The sequence below is a fragment of the Myotis daubentonii genome, chromosome 1 (genome assembly GCF_963259705.1).
Source record: "Myotis daubentonii chromosome 1, mMyoDau2.1, whole genome shotgun sequence".
In the NCBI taxonomy this organism is placed as follows: Eukaryota; Metazoa; Chordata; class Mammalia; order Chiroptera; family Vespertilionidae; genus Myotis; species Myotis daubentonii.
In genome coordinates this window covers 7144403-7159500 of record NC_081840.1, presented here as the reverse complement: position 1 = coordinate 7159500, position 15098 = coordinate 7144403, and the positions used below count along the sequence as shown (strand labels likewise).

Genomic DNA, 15098 nt, shown 5'->3' with positions numbered 1-15098 from the left:
GAGCCTGTGCGTGAGCAGAGACGGGGCAGGAAGGACAGTGGAAGGGACAGTAGGAAAGGGCTGGCCTGCAGGGAAGATGCGGGGGCAGAGATTAGAGTATTCTGAGGACTCAGAGGGCGGGTGTGAGCAATGATGGGGACACAGTGGATGGGAGGCCCTGACAAGGAGGCCCTCGGTGACTGGAGAACGAACAGGTTTGGAGCTGGGGTGGGGGGGTGTGTGTGTGCAATGGTTTTAGCCAGCCCAGGGGCATCTACCTAAATGCCACTCAGAGTCCCAGCACCCTCTCAGCCATGACAGCGCTAAGTCGCTGAGACAAAGGTGGTGCGTGCAGCACGTATTCATGGGTGTTGACGCCGAGACAGAATCCGGGGGTGGGCAGAAAGGTCGCGGGTCCCCGAGGACTTACTTTCGCCTCAACGGCGGCCAGGTCTGCTTTGATGGCCTGGGCCTCGGAGATGAGCACCGCGTACTCCTCCTTGTAGCGGGCGATGCTGGCCTCCAGGTCCCGGATCATCTGCTCCACCTCGTTGGCCTTCTGCTGGTTGTCCTTGGCGTCGTCCTCCAGCTTCTGCAGCTCGTTGCGCAGAGGCTCCACGCGCTTCAGCATGTCTGCGTAGTTGAGCTGAGGAGGGCGGGCGGAGCTCTTACTCACAAGCGACTGCACAGGAGGTCGCTGCGCACGGGAGCTCCTGGGCTCCTGGGCTCCTTACCTGTGCGATGGCCCACTTCACCATCGGCCCGCAGGCCAGGGAGGCCCGGTTCACAATTTCATAGTTGTAGCTCGGGTTGGACATGTAGTTTTTCTTCATCTTCTCCCTTATGGCATCACTGCAACAGAGAAGGCGTGCTTCTAAGTACGTGCCAGGCAAAGTGAAGCAGAGCTTGTAGGAAATCCAATGGGATGGCCAGTTCCCATCCGCTGCCCAGTGACCACGGAGGACGGGCCACTCGACCCTCGTTCTAGGTGACAGTGGACGCAGCTGCTGAGGACTCTGACCTTTGGCCTCTCGCCTCCCTGACAGGAGACAGGCTGGGGCCAGCTCTGCAGCCCGGGCTTGGCTCAGAGGGGTGAAGGGACCAGAAAAGCCCGGCAGGAACGTGGGAAAAACCTGACTCCTGGCGGCGGAAGTGGCCTGGAAAGGCATCTCTGTGACTAACACAACTTGCGCCAGAGCAACCACCACCTCGACACCTGCAGTCCCCGCCGGCCCCCGCACCGCTCACCTGATCTCCTCGGCAGAGAAGTTCACGATGGTGGGGATGAAGTTCTCCCGCATGATGATGGAGCGGATCTGCTTCCAGTCCGTGGTGCTCTCGCCCAGCAGCAGACAGATGGACTCGAGCGCCAGCTTCACGGCGGCAGGGGGGTTGGCCATGGACCGCACCTCCACCAGGTGCTGCTTCTTGATGGACTTCACGGCTGAGCGCAGCGGAGGCGGGAGAGGTTTGGGGGGAGGAGAGAGCATGGCAGTGAGAAGGGAGCACACCACAGCCTGACACTATGACTCCAATCGGAACAGGACAACTGCTCAGGAACAGCTGCGTTTCTGTCCTTAAACCCCAGAACAGCTTCAGCAGCCGGTCTTTTAACCAGTCGTGGAGAGCTTACTGAACTAGCACAAACTGCAACACTATGAAGAGCAGAGGCTTTCGACCGGCCAGTCTAGAAGCTGCCTGACTTGCTGCGTGAAGACATGGACCCAACAGGCCTAAGAAATGGCCAGTGCCTTCCACAAGCTGAAAGGCAGTTTTCCAGCCTGAACTTGATTTAAAACACTTTTTAAGCGATTACTCAGCAGAGGAGAACTAAATTCTCACCTACGTCCAACTATGAGTAAAAATGTATAGTTTGGACGGTGCCTGTGAGTTTACCTTGTGGTGTGATGTGGAGACGACCTAACGAGTTACCGGAAACAAGTTCAATGCTAGCGAGCAGGCAGGGGGCACAGGGGAGAGGCCAGCAAAGCAGGGCTGGCCCCCTGCAGCCACGGTTCACAGGGCGTGAGCCGTGGTGGAAGGAATGGGAAGCACTGTGGTCACCACTTAAAAATCAGTAGCCGCCGGCCACGACCAGAGCACTCTCAGACATGACCACAAGAGGGCAACGCTGCACACTTCAGAGCCTTTCTTGCTGAAATTCAAGCCAGAATTACAAATGGCCTATTTAAGTAATCACCAGATCTTTAGAAAATTTGTATCAACACGAAGCTTGTTTTGTCAGTTTCCTCATGAGAAGGGCTTTGCTAAGGTGGAAGCAGCCTCGCTGGACGGGAACGTTGCTTTAAGGGCCGAAGGCAGCCCTTACCGTTCTGGGCCTCGATGACGGCGGGCTCCACCTTGTCCAGGTCTTCCTTGACGCTCATCTGCTTGTCTGCGATGACCTCCTGCTGCTTGTGCAGCTGCTCCTGGATTTCCTGGCTCATGACCTGGAAGGGAAGGCCGGCTCAGCGCTGGACTATGGACGGGTAACCTGCCAAGTGGCTCCTAGAGCTGCACTCCTCACCCTGACCCAAGCACCACCACCCCATTAACCTGTTAAACCCCGAAAGCCACCTCAGTCCGCAGTTCCCACCCTCCTCAGAGACTGAAAACGCCCGGCTCACGAGGGCTGCAGATCCTGAAATGAAAACTCACCTTTTTCTTTTCGGCCTCTTGCTGGTCCTTCACCATCTTCTTCAGCTTGTCATTGGCGGCCGCATTCTTCACCTCCAGCTCTTGGCTCTTTATCCTCAAGTCACGACGCAGCTCTTCTACCTGAAACACAAAATCCACGCCAGGGAGGGAGGACCGTGGATAACTACTGGAGGCCCTCCCTGCCGTGCGCCGTGTAACATGGCTGTGCGGCCAGTACCTGGTCCACGGTCTCCTTGATCTTCCTGAGCCCGACGTTCAGGTGCATCTGCTGCTCCTCCAGCTCGCTGCGCTTCTCGTGGAACAGGTTGGCGTAGTGGTTGATGAAGTCCAGGTAGTGGCGAGGCGTGATGGCCATCGTCCTGCCACCCCGCTTGGCGAGCCGAGCATTAGCCTTTTAGAAAATAAAGTTAAACCTTTCACTCTTCAGGACGTTCTCTGCGATTTAACCTCAAAAACCCCTCCTGTTCTGCCTGTTGGCCACAGTGTGACACCTGGCAGGTACCCAGCCCTCAGGGGCCACAACACTTGAGCTGGGGCCTTGGCTCAGCCTCCTGCGAGGCCTTGAAAGTCCCTGAATCCTCAGCTTTCTCCTCAAGCTCCTCTAAGACAGAAAGGGGATTCTGACACCCTCAGACGTGCTTCCTGGGGAGGGTGATGGCGGTGTGGTCGCTGTGGAACTACAAACGGGATTGCTACGGTTAGCTATGCCTCCTCTGCCGCCCGCTGCTTGTTCCTGTGGACACCACCATGAGAGCCGGCCCCGGGCAAGGCAGCACAGGCTCCCCGTCACCATGCTCCCCTCTGCCAGAGGGGACGTGTGGCGCACAGTGGCAGGACCTGCGGCCAGCAGGAAGCCAGGGCTGGACGGCCTTCTGGAAGCCATGGAGGTGCCCGCAGGTGTGATGGGGGTGTGGAGGGCAGGGCAGTGGCTGCCAGAACCCCCACAGCTCAGAGTGGTTTTTACAGGCTTTTCAGGTGGAAGCAGACTGGACGCTTCTACCAGAGTCAGGAGCAAGGTCAGCAGCCAGGCCCAGGCAAGCCCTGCCCCCGCACGTTCCTGTGCAGGAAGCGGGCGGCACAGCACGCCCATCCGTCTACACGGGACTGCGGGGCTCAGTGCTACAAGGGCAGAGCCGGGGCCCTGTCTGCCCGCAAAGCCTGAGACGTTTACTGTCTGGCCCTTTACAGAAACAGTGTGCGGCCCTGGGTGAGGAGAGCACAGCCCGGACACAGGCGTCAGTGAGCACAGCAGAGAACACTGTAGGGAGAATCGGGGGCCAGAAAGGGCGGTGACAAGGAGATGTCGACAGAGGTGAGGAAAGAGAAGAGCAGGGTATCTCTGTTGCGGTGACAGCCCAGGGGCGACCGTGAAGCACCACAGGGCCCCGCTCTGTGACCCACCTGGTGAAGAGTCTGGTGGACAAACACACAGCTGTTCACGATGGCCTCCCGGTGTGACGGTGGCTGCGGCAGTTTGTCATACACGACCGGCATGTAGTCGGGCACAATGTAATTCGGCTTCTCCAGGTCCATCTTGCTGGTGAATTCTTTGCCGACTTGATAGAGCGCTTCCGTGGACCAGTCCCCAAACCAGTTCAACACACACCTGCGGGAAGGCCCGAGTCTCAGACGGCGGCCAAGGCAGGGTTAGCCCCGGAGGGAAACCACGTGCTGGCCCGGAGCTGAGCGCAGACCGTGTACCTGTTGAAAAGAGCCGGGGACGTGGCCGCGCGGTCCTTGAGCCCCTCGGAGGACGGGTTCATGGTGAAGACGACGTGGAGGTTGCGGATGACCTGGCTGGTGAACCACTTGTACAGCTCCTCGTGCGAGTCCAGCATCAGGCCCTCCTTCTGGGCCCCCTCTTTGCACTGGGTCATCAAGGTGGCGTACTCATCGCCTTCGAACAGACCAGGGACCTACGAGATAAACAGCACCATGCCCGGCGGGTCCTGGTGACGCCACCACGGAACAGCCACCAGCGCAACAGGCCACTGCATCACCTCTCCATTGGCCAGAAGCGTATTCATTCGCTCCAGGAATCCAGAATCTAACACGTTGGACTCGTCCATTATAAACGCTATCTTTTCATTTTTGCAGCCAGAACGTCTCAGCACTGTCCGAAGGTCTTCGTCAAAGTCTTCCCCCGTGTACTTCCTGTGGACCTGCGGGGGCAGTGGCAGGTTAGCCCTCTCACCCCAGGAGCTCCGAGCAGGAACCAGAACCCACTGCTGGATGAAGAGCCTACGGAGACCCACCTTGATCTGGTACACACTCAAACCGTTCATCCAGGCCACGAATCGGGACAGGGTGGTTTTTCCCGCTCCACTGACCCCAATCAGAAGCAAGTGGCCTTGAGGCTGGCGGAATATTCTGAAACAGTACCAGAAAGAATACATTTAAGGCTTTATGCTGCATTCCCCTTTTGATACTCGTGTTCTGCACTTTTCTAGGATTCAGTCTACAACATTTCTAATGTGTTTTAACTTGAATTTGTTAAATAACAATTTAACATTTTTATTTGCCACGTCCAGTGCGATGAAAAGATCCGATGGCACGAGGGAGACAGGTCTAGGAAAGGGCTGTCAGCACAGGTGTGCAGAATTAGGAGGAGCTGATGGAGGTCTGCTTAGCAGGCAAGTGGGGGACAGAAAAGTGGGACTCATAAAGAAGTGGGGAGTCCCTTGGCCGGGGAGGCTGTGGTGGGACTTGGGAGGGTCAGTCGTGAGAAGAGCACCGGTCCCTGTACCAACCCCCCCACCCCCAGAGCAGCTCAGGTGATTGGGGAGCTGTGACAACAAGAAGCCCACCGGTCGATCCTGAGCACGTGGTCCAGCACTTCATTAAACAGGACCAGAGGAACGTCAAGTTCTTCTTCATAGAAGACTTTCAGCCTTGCTTTGACATAATCTCTTAACTCTTCTTGGTCTACTGGGATGTAATCCTGGAGAAAAAAGGTAAGACCCAAATTACTAAGAAGAAATGATCTTAGTTATTATACCAAAGTCAATTATAATTCCACATTATTGAATGACCCTCTGTTAAAAATGCAATAAAAGATGTCATTTACGCCGAAACCGGTTTGGCTCAGTGGATAGAGCGTCGGCCTGCAGACTGAAAGGTCCCAGGTTCGATTCCGGTCAAGGGCATGTACCTGGGTTGCGGGCACATCCCCAGTAGGAGATGTGCAGGAGGCAGCTGATCGATGTTTCTCTTTCATTGATGTTTCTAGCTCTCTATCTCTCTCCCTTCCTCTCTGTAAAAAATCAATAAAATAAAATAAAATAAAAATTAAAAAAAAAAAGATGTCATTTACAACACAGCCAAGGAAAAACACAAGGTAACTGGGACTAGATCTGGAAACACGGAGAATCTGCAGAGAAGGCCGACTCCCTGAAGACACGAGGGAGACCTATGTGAGTGGAGAGAACCACGGTCCTGCAGAAAAAGCACCGACAGTGCACAGGTCACTCCCACCCACAGACAATCAATGGGATCCCAGCCGGAATCACAGCAGTGGGTGGCAGTTTTGCTGCAGCCTGAAAACCGATTCTATGTCATTTGGAGAGGAGAGGCCCAAAGGGGTCAGGACCTCCCTACAGAAGAGCCAAGGGTGAGGCCCTAGATCAGACAGACTTATCACTGTCTTCAGGAGGATGTGGTTTGTGCACAGGAAGCGACAAACTGATCAGTGGACAGGATGGAACTCTGAAACAGACCCGTGCACACAGAAGTCCATTTTGATAGTGACACTGCAGAGTAGAGGTCATTCAACAAACGGTGCTGGGACCGTGGATGTTCATGGGAAAGAAAATGCGTCCATAGCTCACTCCATACACAAACAAAACTACTGATGAATTATGGACTTCAATAGTGTTTTCTATAAGAACATTTGTTTCGCCCGGCTGGTGTGGCTCAATGGTTGAACTTCGACCTATGAACCAGGAGGTCCCAGTTTAATTCCCGGTCAGGGCACATGCCTGGTTGTGGCTCAATTCCAGTAAGGGGCATGCAAAAGGCAACTGATCAATGATTCTCATTATTGCTGTTTGTACCTTTCTCCCTTCCTCTCTAAAATCAATAAAAACATATTTAAAAACAACAAAAAACATTTGTTTTTCAAAAACCACCAAAGAGTGAAAAGACAAGCCACTGGGAGGAGCTACTGCCTCTAACTGAAGGATTAGCATCTCGAGTCTGGAAGTAAACTGCAGATTCTAGCACAAGCATGTCAAACTCCCCAGCCAATATAACGGTATATAAGAAACATTTTAAACAAAAATTTTGTTAGCTTAATTCTTACAATATCCTGTTATACATAATTGTTAATAACGAACTACAATGCTTGCTAATGACTGATTACTATAATTGTGTTGCATTCATTTCCCTTACACGCCTTATGCACAGGCGCACCATTTCTCTCCACTAATACTAGCAGTGAATATTTAAGCAGCTGATGGCCATGTTAGTCTTGGACTGACTTGTTTGCTGTGCGCAACAGGAAATATGTTGCTTTCAGAGAACAAGAAAAATAGGCTTATTTGTGTTACGCTTATTAATTTGTGCAGCTATTCAGTGTCTGATGAGTTAATGGTCAATAAAAAATATTTTTTATTAAAATGTTCTATTATTTTATGTTAACGATGACTCATTTATCTCAGCCCTTTGTCTTCAGCATGTATCTATAGAAATAAACCTACGTTTCTATGAAAATTGAAGCTTTGTTTTTTTGCGGCCACATACACTTAACCTTGTTTATTTGGAATAGAGATTGATAGGATTGGAATCAACTGGTATAAATACAGATGTAACAAGACAACAGGACACAGAACCTAGAGACAGAACCTAGACACAGAAACTGGCCACAGAACCTAGAGACAGAACCTAGCGAGAGAACATGGCAAAAGATCCTGGACAGAAACTGGCCTCAGAACCTAGAGACAGAACAGAAACTGGCAACAGAACCTAGCAAGAGAACCTGGCTGAAGATCCTAGAGACAGAACCTGGCTACAGAACCTGGATAGAACATGGCAAGAGAACCTGACTAGAACCTGGTGACTGAACCTGGCTGGAGAACCTGGACAGAACCTGGCTGGAGAACCTAGCGAGGGAACATGGCTACAGAACCTGGCTGGAGAACCTGGAGAACCTGGCTGGAGAACCTAGCAAGAGAACATGGACACAGAACCTGGCTGGAGATCCTAACCAGAACTTCGCTGGAGATCCTGACCAGAACTTGACTAGAGATCCTGGCAAGGCTGCTGATCAACTGAACGCTGCCTCTCTGTCATTCCTTCTTCGCCGACTCCGTCCACACCTTTGGGGACCCCTGGACCTGCTGGGGTTGGACCCTGGCACATCGTCACGCGTGTAACCACCTTCATTGACAGCGCACTTCCAGACAGACACGTTTTTTTGTCAGAGGATCATTCTAACCGACGGGAAGGCAGAAGAGGGCATGGCTGACTGACAGGAGGCGGGAGCAGGGCTAACTGCAGGGCCAGGTCACAGAGGAGAGGTCAGGGGTCACAGAGGAGGGACATGGCTGACTGCAGGGCCTGGTCACCTTGGACAGCCAGTTGCTGTACAGGATGGGCCGGCTCATGGCTCTCTCCTTGTCGATGTTGGGGAAGTGCTTCAGAGCCACCATGTCGATGTTCTCGTCGGTCCAGCGCCGCTCCTCGTCCTCCACAAGCCTGCCAGGAGAGCAGCGTGTGAGTCCGGAGGCCAATGGGGGGGTGGGAGGGGAACACCAGGTTGTGTGTTAAGGGTGACTCCAAGGGCTGAGATCAGTCTTTCCCAGAAATTTTCATTTTCTACAAATGGAAAAAACCTGAGACTCTGAAGTCAAGATGCTTAAGCAATCCAAAGTTTTAACATCCTATATAATAAAAGGCCAGTATGCAAATTGTCCCCTCAATCAGGAGTTCCACCAGGGGACCGGGCCAGCCTGCCAACAGCCCGCGGCTCCTCCCCCCAGCCAGCCGGACCCCACCTATGCACGAATTCATGCACCGGGCCTCTAGTTAAATATAAAACCCTGAGACCTATGGCCCTACACTGGAAACAACTCCCTTAGAAAGGCTTCACCATGTGGTTTAAGAAGAAACCGTGGTCCAGGGCCTCAGCTTGTTGAACAGCGCTCTGAGCGCAGGTGCTGAGGACAGATGGGAACCGCAGTGTGCAGCTCTGGAGGTGCAGGCTCGTGAAGAAAACAGCAAGCAGGTGAGCTGTGCCTGTCCCTACAGCTGGGAGGGGACCTTGGGAGGTGACTACACTGAGCAGGCATGTCACGGAGTTACTGCAGTCAATCAGAATTGAGATGCACAGTGGCTATGCCTACATTCAAATCTAAACAAAACCTTTCTCTGGTATTTTGGGAAAGCTGTGAAAATTGCACTACAGCTCAAAACTCATTTAAAAAATATTTTTTACTGATTTCAGAGAGGAAGGGAGAGGGAGAAATAGAAACATCAATGATGAGAGAGAATAACTGACAGGCTGCCTCCTACACACTCCCTATTGGGGATCGAGTCCGTAACCCAGGCATGTACCCTTGACTGTAATCAAACCCTTCAACCCGCAGGCCAGTGCTCTATCCACTGAGCCAAACGGGCTAGCGCGGCTCAGTGGATAAATGTCTGTCAGCCTATGGACTGAAGGGTCCCAGGTTTAATTCCAGGGGGCGTGCAGTCGATCAATGATTCTCTCTCATCACTGATGTTTCTATCTCTCCCTCTCCCTTCCTCTCTGAAATCAATACAAATACATTAAAAAAAAAAAAAAGTGTGTGGGGGGGAGAGCAAAGGTAGCTCACATAACAACGAAAAGACTGCATTTTTAAAGCACAGAGCTGCCAGGGCTCATGAGCTGCTTCCCCAGCCCTGCCTCACGCACCTCGCTCCAGGCTCTCAGTAAGGCAGCCCGTGGGCCCCAGAGATGCCCTCAGCCTGGCCTGAAAACCATGGGTCTATACGGCAGCACCAAGACCCCAACAAGCCGGGATGAGAACAGCTGCCTGGGGGCAGGACACTGGTCTCCAGGAGGAACTGCCAAACGCTTCTTTCTCAGTCCGTCAGTCTGGAGGCAGCTATTGGCCAGGCTTTCCCAGGGGAGTAACTGCTAACTACCTGCCAGTGACTCCCAGCAGCTGAGATTAGCGGTGGCCAGAGGAGCTCACCTGGTCCTGCTGCAGATGGCCACCTGGGAGGGCGAGGGCCTGGCCCTGCGGGCATCTGCTCTGAGCCCTCCCTGTCCGTGGTGAGATCTGGCTCATGGGCACGTTTCCCCAAATGACATGCAATAGGAAACTTGGTGCTGTATTAAATACCAAGTCAGTTAGGATCTATTGTTCACTAAACGTTTGGTTAAGGCAACACAAATTTAACTTTTTCTCACTAACCTAAAATGAGCCTAAAATTCTGTGAAGAATTGCAGTGTTGAAATACATAAAATTAAAACTGTAAGAAGAAAAAACTGACACAAACATTAGGAATTTATTGTAAAACAAAGGTTGTACGGAATTATAAAGAAGGCAAGAAAAAGGTCCTGATTTTACAAGGTCAGTAACTTTCAAGATTCCTTAAATGAGAAAAAGACTCAACTTTTTACTGTGACACTTGGTCTGACTCGGACCACAACCGGCTGTGACGGATACTGATCCCCACAGTCATTAGCAGTTCCCTTCCCGAAGTAACAAGGAAAACACGAAGCGTACAAGACAACAGCGGACACAAGGGGCCAACAGTGGGAGAGAACCAATGCCTCAGACGCAGCTGCAGCCCCCTGATGAGAACCAAGACGGGGGACAAGGAAGGGGGTGGCTGTGGAGGCCGCACGCCACATCGTGTCAGAAGGCATTTTAACTCACCGGTGAACTCTGCGCTTGGACAGGTCATCACAGGTAACTACCTTGTGTGGTGCCCACTTGACAGAGGGTAAGGTGCCTCCCCAAGGTCACAGGTAACCAGGGGTGGGCAGCCACAGTGCACTGTCACCCATCTGTCAGGGGTGGGCATGATGAATCCCAGACACAAGGCTGCCCTGGCCGCCTCCGTTCCTTCCATTCCCAGCTCAGAGCTCAGCCTGGCTCACAGGGGGCGGGCAAGCCTCACTGAACCCCACTCAGAGGGTCAGAGGGACTCAAAGTGGGGGGACGACACTGCCCGGATCCGTGGCCTTACCTGTCTTGGAAGAGACGCAGGGCTTCATGGGCCCAGATTCTGATGAGCCCTTCCACAGGCAGAGTCTCCAGCGGCCTCAGGGCCTCGAAGATGCCCCGCACCCACCTCGTCATCTCACGGGGCGAGTAGATGTAGTGGGGCTGTGTGTCCTGGGTGAACCTCTCCTGCGGGCACCGGGAAAATGGAGTTACATGTGAGTACCTTAAGACATGAAAAGTGGTCGAAAGGCCAAATGCTGTATAACATTCTTATATTAAAAAAAGAACCTAGCCCCAGAACACTTAAGGATGGATTAAATAGTGTTGGAGCAACTGGACAACTGTCCAGAACTAAGTTAGATCCAAGTTGCTCATTTTATGTTGGAGAAAAAAAAAACAACCCTACAAAATATTCCTCTAAAAATGTTTTTTTTAATGAAATTCCTAAGTTGAGCCTTTCTAGGCATGATTTTCATTAAAACCACAATTGAAACAAAGAAAAAGATTTACAATTGATGACAACAATAAATCTGTAGGAAAAAACTACAATTATGCAAAATTAAAAACAATTTTAAAAACTGGGGAAGTTGTTGCAACCTGCCCGGGAGCGCTCCCAAAGGCCTGGAGCAAGATGGACAATGGCCAGGCACAGAAGCGGGTGTTCTCTCACGGCCCTGGGAAAGGCAGGCAGGCAGGCTGCCCCAGGGATTTCAGGGAGAACCACTGGGCTCATCCAGTGGCAAAGGAACGCTTCTAGTAAACATTAAGATGCTAACGAGGAAAGGCAGAGGCCTTGCAGGTGGGGGTGAGAGTCCAGCCGAGAGCAGTGAGACAGCAGGTGCCGCTACAGACACTGCGGCCTAATCAGACAGGCTCCGCTCACAGCCCCGGCCTCATAGGGAAACAGTGCAGGGCAAGAAGCAGCACAGAAACCTCGGCAGTCACGACCTGCGCAAGGGAACGCTGGGTGGCAGACTCTGGAGAAAGGCTCTTGGCTAAACGAGGGGTTGGAATAAAGCTGTCTCCTAGCAGAGCCCTCCCATGACCAGAGGGGTGGCGAAGCCCGCGTACCTGAGACATGGTGTAGAACTCCACCATGGCGGCGGTGAGCGGCTCCGCATACGTGCGCAGCGACGGGATGAGCCGCAGCATGGCCCGGTTGAAGGTGCCGTAGATCTGCGTCAGCGAGGCGGGTCCCGGGTAATCCACGTACACCACAGGCACGTGACGCAAGAATCTGTGCAAAAACCGCGGGCTCAGCCTCCCGGTGAGGAGCGGTGCCCCAGCGCGGCGCCCGTCCTGGGCTGGACCCCAAGCTGCTCCCTAACCCACCTACACAGGCTTCACGCCAGTCACCTGAGCTCACACCAAACAGCTCAGGTCTGAGCCTGACACCTAACAGTAGATGCAAAGCACTTGAGAATTAAAACAGCGCAGGCTTGCCCTAACCGGTTTTGCTCAGTGAACAGAGCGTCGGCCCGCGGACTGAAGGGTCCCAGGTTTGATTCCAGTCAAGGGCACATCCTGGGTTGCGGGCACATCCCCAGTAGGGGGTGTGCAGGAGGCAGCTGATTGATGTTTCTCTCTCATCGATGTTTCTAACTCTCTATCCCTCTCCCTTCCTCTCTGTAAAAAATCAGTAAAATATATTAAAAAAAAAACACACACAACAGTGCAGGCTCATTTCAGCCTTTTCCTGGCCCTGCAGACAGTCTGGGCAGATCACTGCTGCCCGAGGAGTGGATGCTTCTACCGCCAGTGCTTCCCAGCGCACAGCAGTGCAGGAGCCCAGGAGGGGCCCCAGGATGTCAGCCTTTTGTTACCTTTTTACAGTTAAACCAGATGTTTGTTGTGCTGCCTATAAAGCCACCCTGGAATTCGTGTGTCAGGCCAGTGAGGTCAGCAGAGCTGGCATTACCTGTGAGAGAGAGGCTTTCTCCCAGGATCCGTGGGCGGATTGCAAGCCCCGACAAACTGGATCCTCTCCAGCTTCACCCAGGTTTGATCTGAGGTTCGGTAGAAGCCTCCATGTTCCACCATCTGAGGGAAGCAGGAGGGGACACGTTAGGAGGATGCGTGCGAACCCGGGGAGCAGGGCCCGCGGGCGTAAACAAACCTGTCTGATGAAGGAAATGACCCTCTGCGTCCCGTACTTGTCCATGTCTGGCAAGTTGATCTCATCACAGAACAGCACCAGCCACTTGCCCAGCTGGACGGGAGCCAGGACGACGCCGTTGGGCGTGCGCCGGTACTCGCAGTAGTGGTCGAAGGTCTTCAGCAGCAGCTCTGGAGTAGTGGCGCTCGAGAAGTTCAGACCCACAACCTGCAGACAGGACGACACCATCAGTATCAGAGGGCCGACCCAACCACGACAGCCTCCTGCCCACCTCCCGCCCGTTACCTCCATGTCGGGCAGGGCCCGCAGGGCACTGAAGAGCGTCATGGTTTTGCCGGACCCGGGGGGGCCACACAAGACCAGTGGCTTGTGCTCGGCCAGCCAGGTGTACAGGAGGGCTTCGTGGCGGACCGTGTCCAGGGTCGGCACGACGACGTCTGGGGCCGCCACCTTGTGGGTCTCCACTTCAATCTGAGGCACCTTGGCCTGCCACGGCGACCACTCTCCACTGATGGACACCTACACAGAGAGACGGGGGAGCAGTCACCCCGGGGCCCCGTGCCTCCTCACAAGACACAGTTTCACACAAATCAGAACTTTCAAGCTAGTCTGTGCTCCTTGTACAGCATGAATCGAAGAGGAGAAGCTGCTTCTAGAAGTGGAGAGGGGAGTCCGAGTCCACAGCGAGGCTGCACTGAAGGGGGAGGCTGCGCCTCAGCCCACTGACCTCGTAATCAATGATGGGGATGTTGGGTGCAGCGGGCAGGGGCACGGTCGTGATCCTTCTGATGTACTCGCCCAGCTCTGCCCTCATTTTCAGTCGACTGTCCCCAGACAAGGACCAGAGAATGGCATAAACCAGATACCGCTGTGGAAAGAGAAGCAACTCGTTTTCCATCAAGTTCCCACAAGAACAAAGCAGACGTCCATGCAACATTAACCCTGAGTGGCTCCTGGACGCTCAGAGCACACGCAGGGCACGCCGCTCCCGACCTGGATGTAGCGCTCCAGCTGCTCGATCTGCATGGGGAAGTCGGGGTGGTTGGCGTTGTACTGGGCCACGTTGCGGCAGGCCTGGTGCAGCATGGAGAAGAGGGAGCCCAGGCAGCGCAGGCGGGTCAGGTCCATGATGTGCTCCAGCTTGAAGGCGTGCTCCAGGGCCTTGGTGACCAGGCCGTTGGACGTGAAGTACGGCTGCATGATGGTTGCCGCGTCCCTTTGGATCTGCGAGAGGAAGGAAATGCCGCGTAACTCATTTCAAGGGCCTGGGCACTTTCAGCGCTTCTAATCTAGGCCCGGGCGGGTCACTTGATCTAGGGAGAGTATATTTTGAATTAAAAAATGAAGGATGAGCTCAAATGACCAATTCTCATCCCTTCATCCTGACGGTTCTCAAAAATCCTGTTTCCTGGGAACACTGGTTCCCTCCAGCGACGTGAAAGGGCAGACGTCCATCAGTCTGCGCGGGAAGGAAGCAGACAGAGGGCTCTTCTCGCTCTCCTGCGTGCCTTAGCTTTGGCAGCTGCAGAGGCGGGGCTTCCTCAGGGGCGGGTGTAACACAAACCTCCAGAGAGTGCCTGCCTGGCTCCCGCAGTGTGTGCGCGCACATGTGTGTGTGTGTGTGGGACGGGGGGAGGGGGAGACACAGCCCTCGGACCCGAGCTCGCGGTGCCTACCTGCAGCATCGGGGACGCGGCCTCCTCCCCCTCGTCCTCCTTGCCCTTGCGCCGGCGCTGGGCCTCGTCCTCCCCTTCGTCCAGGGGGATGCTGCGCAGCCGGGCCAGGAAGTTGTTGAAGATCATGTCTGTGCTGAGCACGTCCTCACTGAACCAGACCATGCCGCAGCGCGACACCGTGGCCAGCGTGGCGTACTTCAGGTCCTGCACCTCAAACATGATTCGCACCTGGAGGGAAAACACCAAGCAGGCTGAACGATGCAGGTTTGGTAGAAACTGGGTGTTAAGGTTCTCTTTCCTATGTATGCCCTGAAAGAGTGATTTCTATCCAATTTTTCTGCACTTCATTTACAAGAAAAAATATCTGTAGTTTGTTTGCATCACTACAACCTCCACTAACCTCTCCCCGTGAGAATCTGGGCAGGAAAAGTGTGGTGGTGAGAGCAGTGACACCCGACAAAACGGGCCCTTGGAGGAGAAGCCACGGCTCCGGGAAGGGGACGCCAGCAG

At 53.8% G+C, this 15098-nt stretch overlaps 1 protein-coding gene across 1 annotated transcript in view; it reads right to left on the bottom strand.

Annotated features, from left to right (window-relative positions):
• DYNC1H1 (dynein cytoplasmic 1 heavy chain 1) overlaps positions 1 to 15098 on the bottom strand; it is a 69571-nt gene that overhangs the window by 10428 nt on the left and 44045 nt on the right. Inside the window, exons 35-54 of the mRNA XM_059686784.1 lie at positions 14589 to 14816; positions 13906 to 14136; positions 13640 to 13780; positions 13198 to 13431; positions 12913 to 13119; positions 12715 to 12836; positions 11868 to 12033; positions 10819 to 10982; positions 8202 to 8331; positions 5445 to 5578; positions 4893 to 5007; positions 4638 to 4799; positions 4339 to 4553; positions 4039 to 4243; positions 2855 to 3028; positions 2638 to 2757; positions 2309 to 2429; positions 1228 to 1423; positions 714 to 831; positions 410 to 625 (exon numbers count right to left, since the gene is read on the bottom strand). Of these exons, the coding sequence (XP_059542767.1) occupies positions 410 to 625; positions 714 to 831; positions 1228 to 1423; positions 2309 to 2429; positions 2638 to 2757; positions 2855 to 3028; positions 4039 to 4243; positions 4339 to 4553; positions 4638 to 4799; positions 4893 to 5007; positions 5445 to 5578; positions 8202 to 8331; positions 10819 to 10982; positions 11868 to 12033; positions 12715 to 12836; positions 12913 to 13119; positions 13198 to 13431; positions 13640 to 13780; positions 13906 to 14136; positions 14589 to 14816 (3399 nt within the window). The remainder of the gene's footprint in view (positions 1 to 409; positions 626 to 713; positions 832 to 1227; positions 1424 to 2308; positions 2430 to 2637; positions 2758 to 2854; positions 3029 to 4038; positions 4244 to 4338; positions 4554 to 4637; positions 4800 to 4892; positions 5008 to 5444; positions 5579 to 8201; positions 8332 to 10818; positions 10983 to 11867; positions 12034 to 12714; positions 12837 to 12912; positions 13120 to 13197; positions 13432 to 13639; positions 13781 to 13905; positions 14137 to 14588; positions 14817 to 15098) is intronic.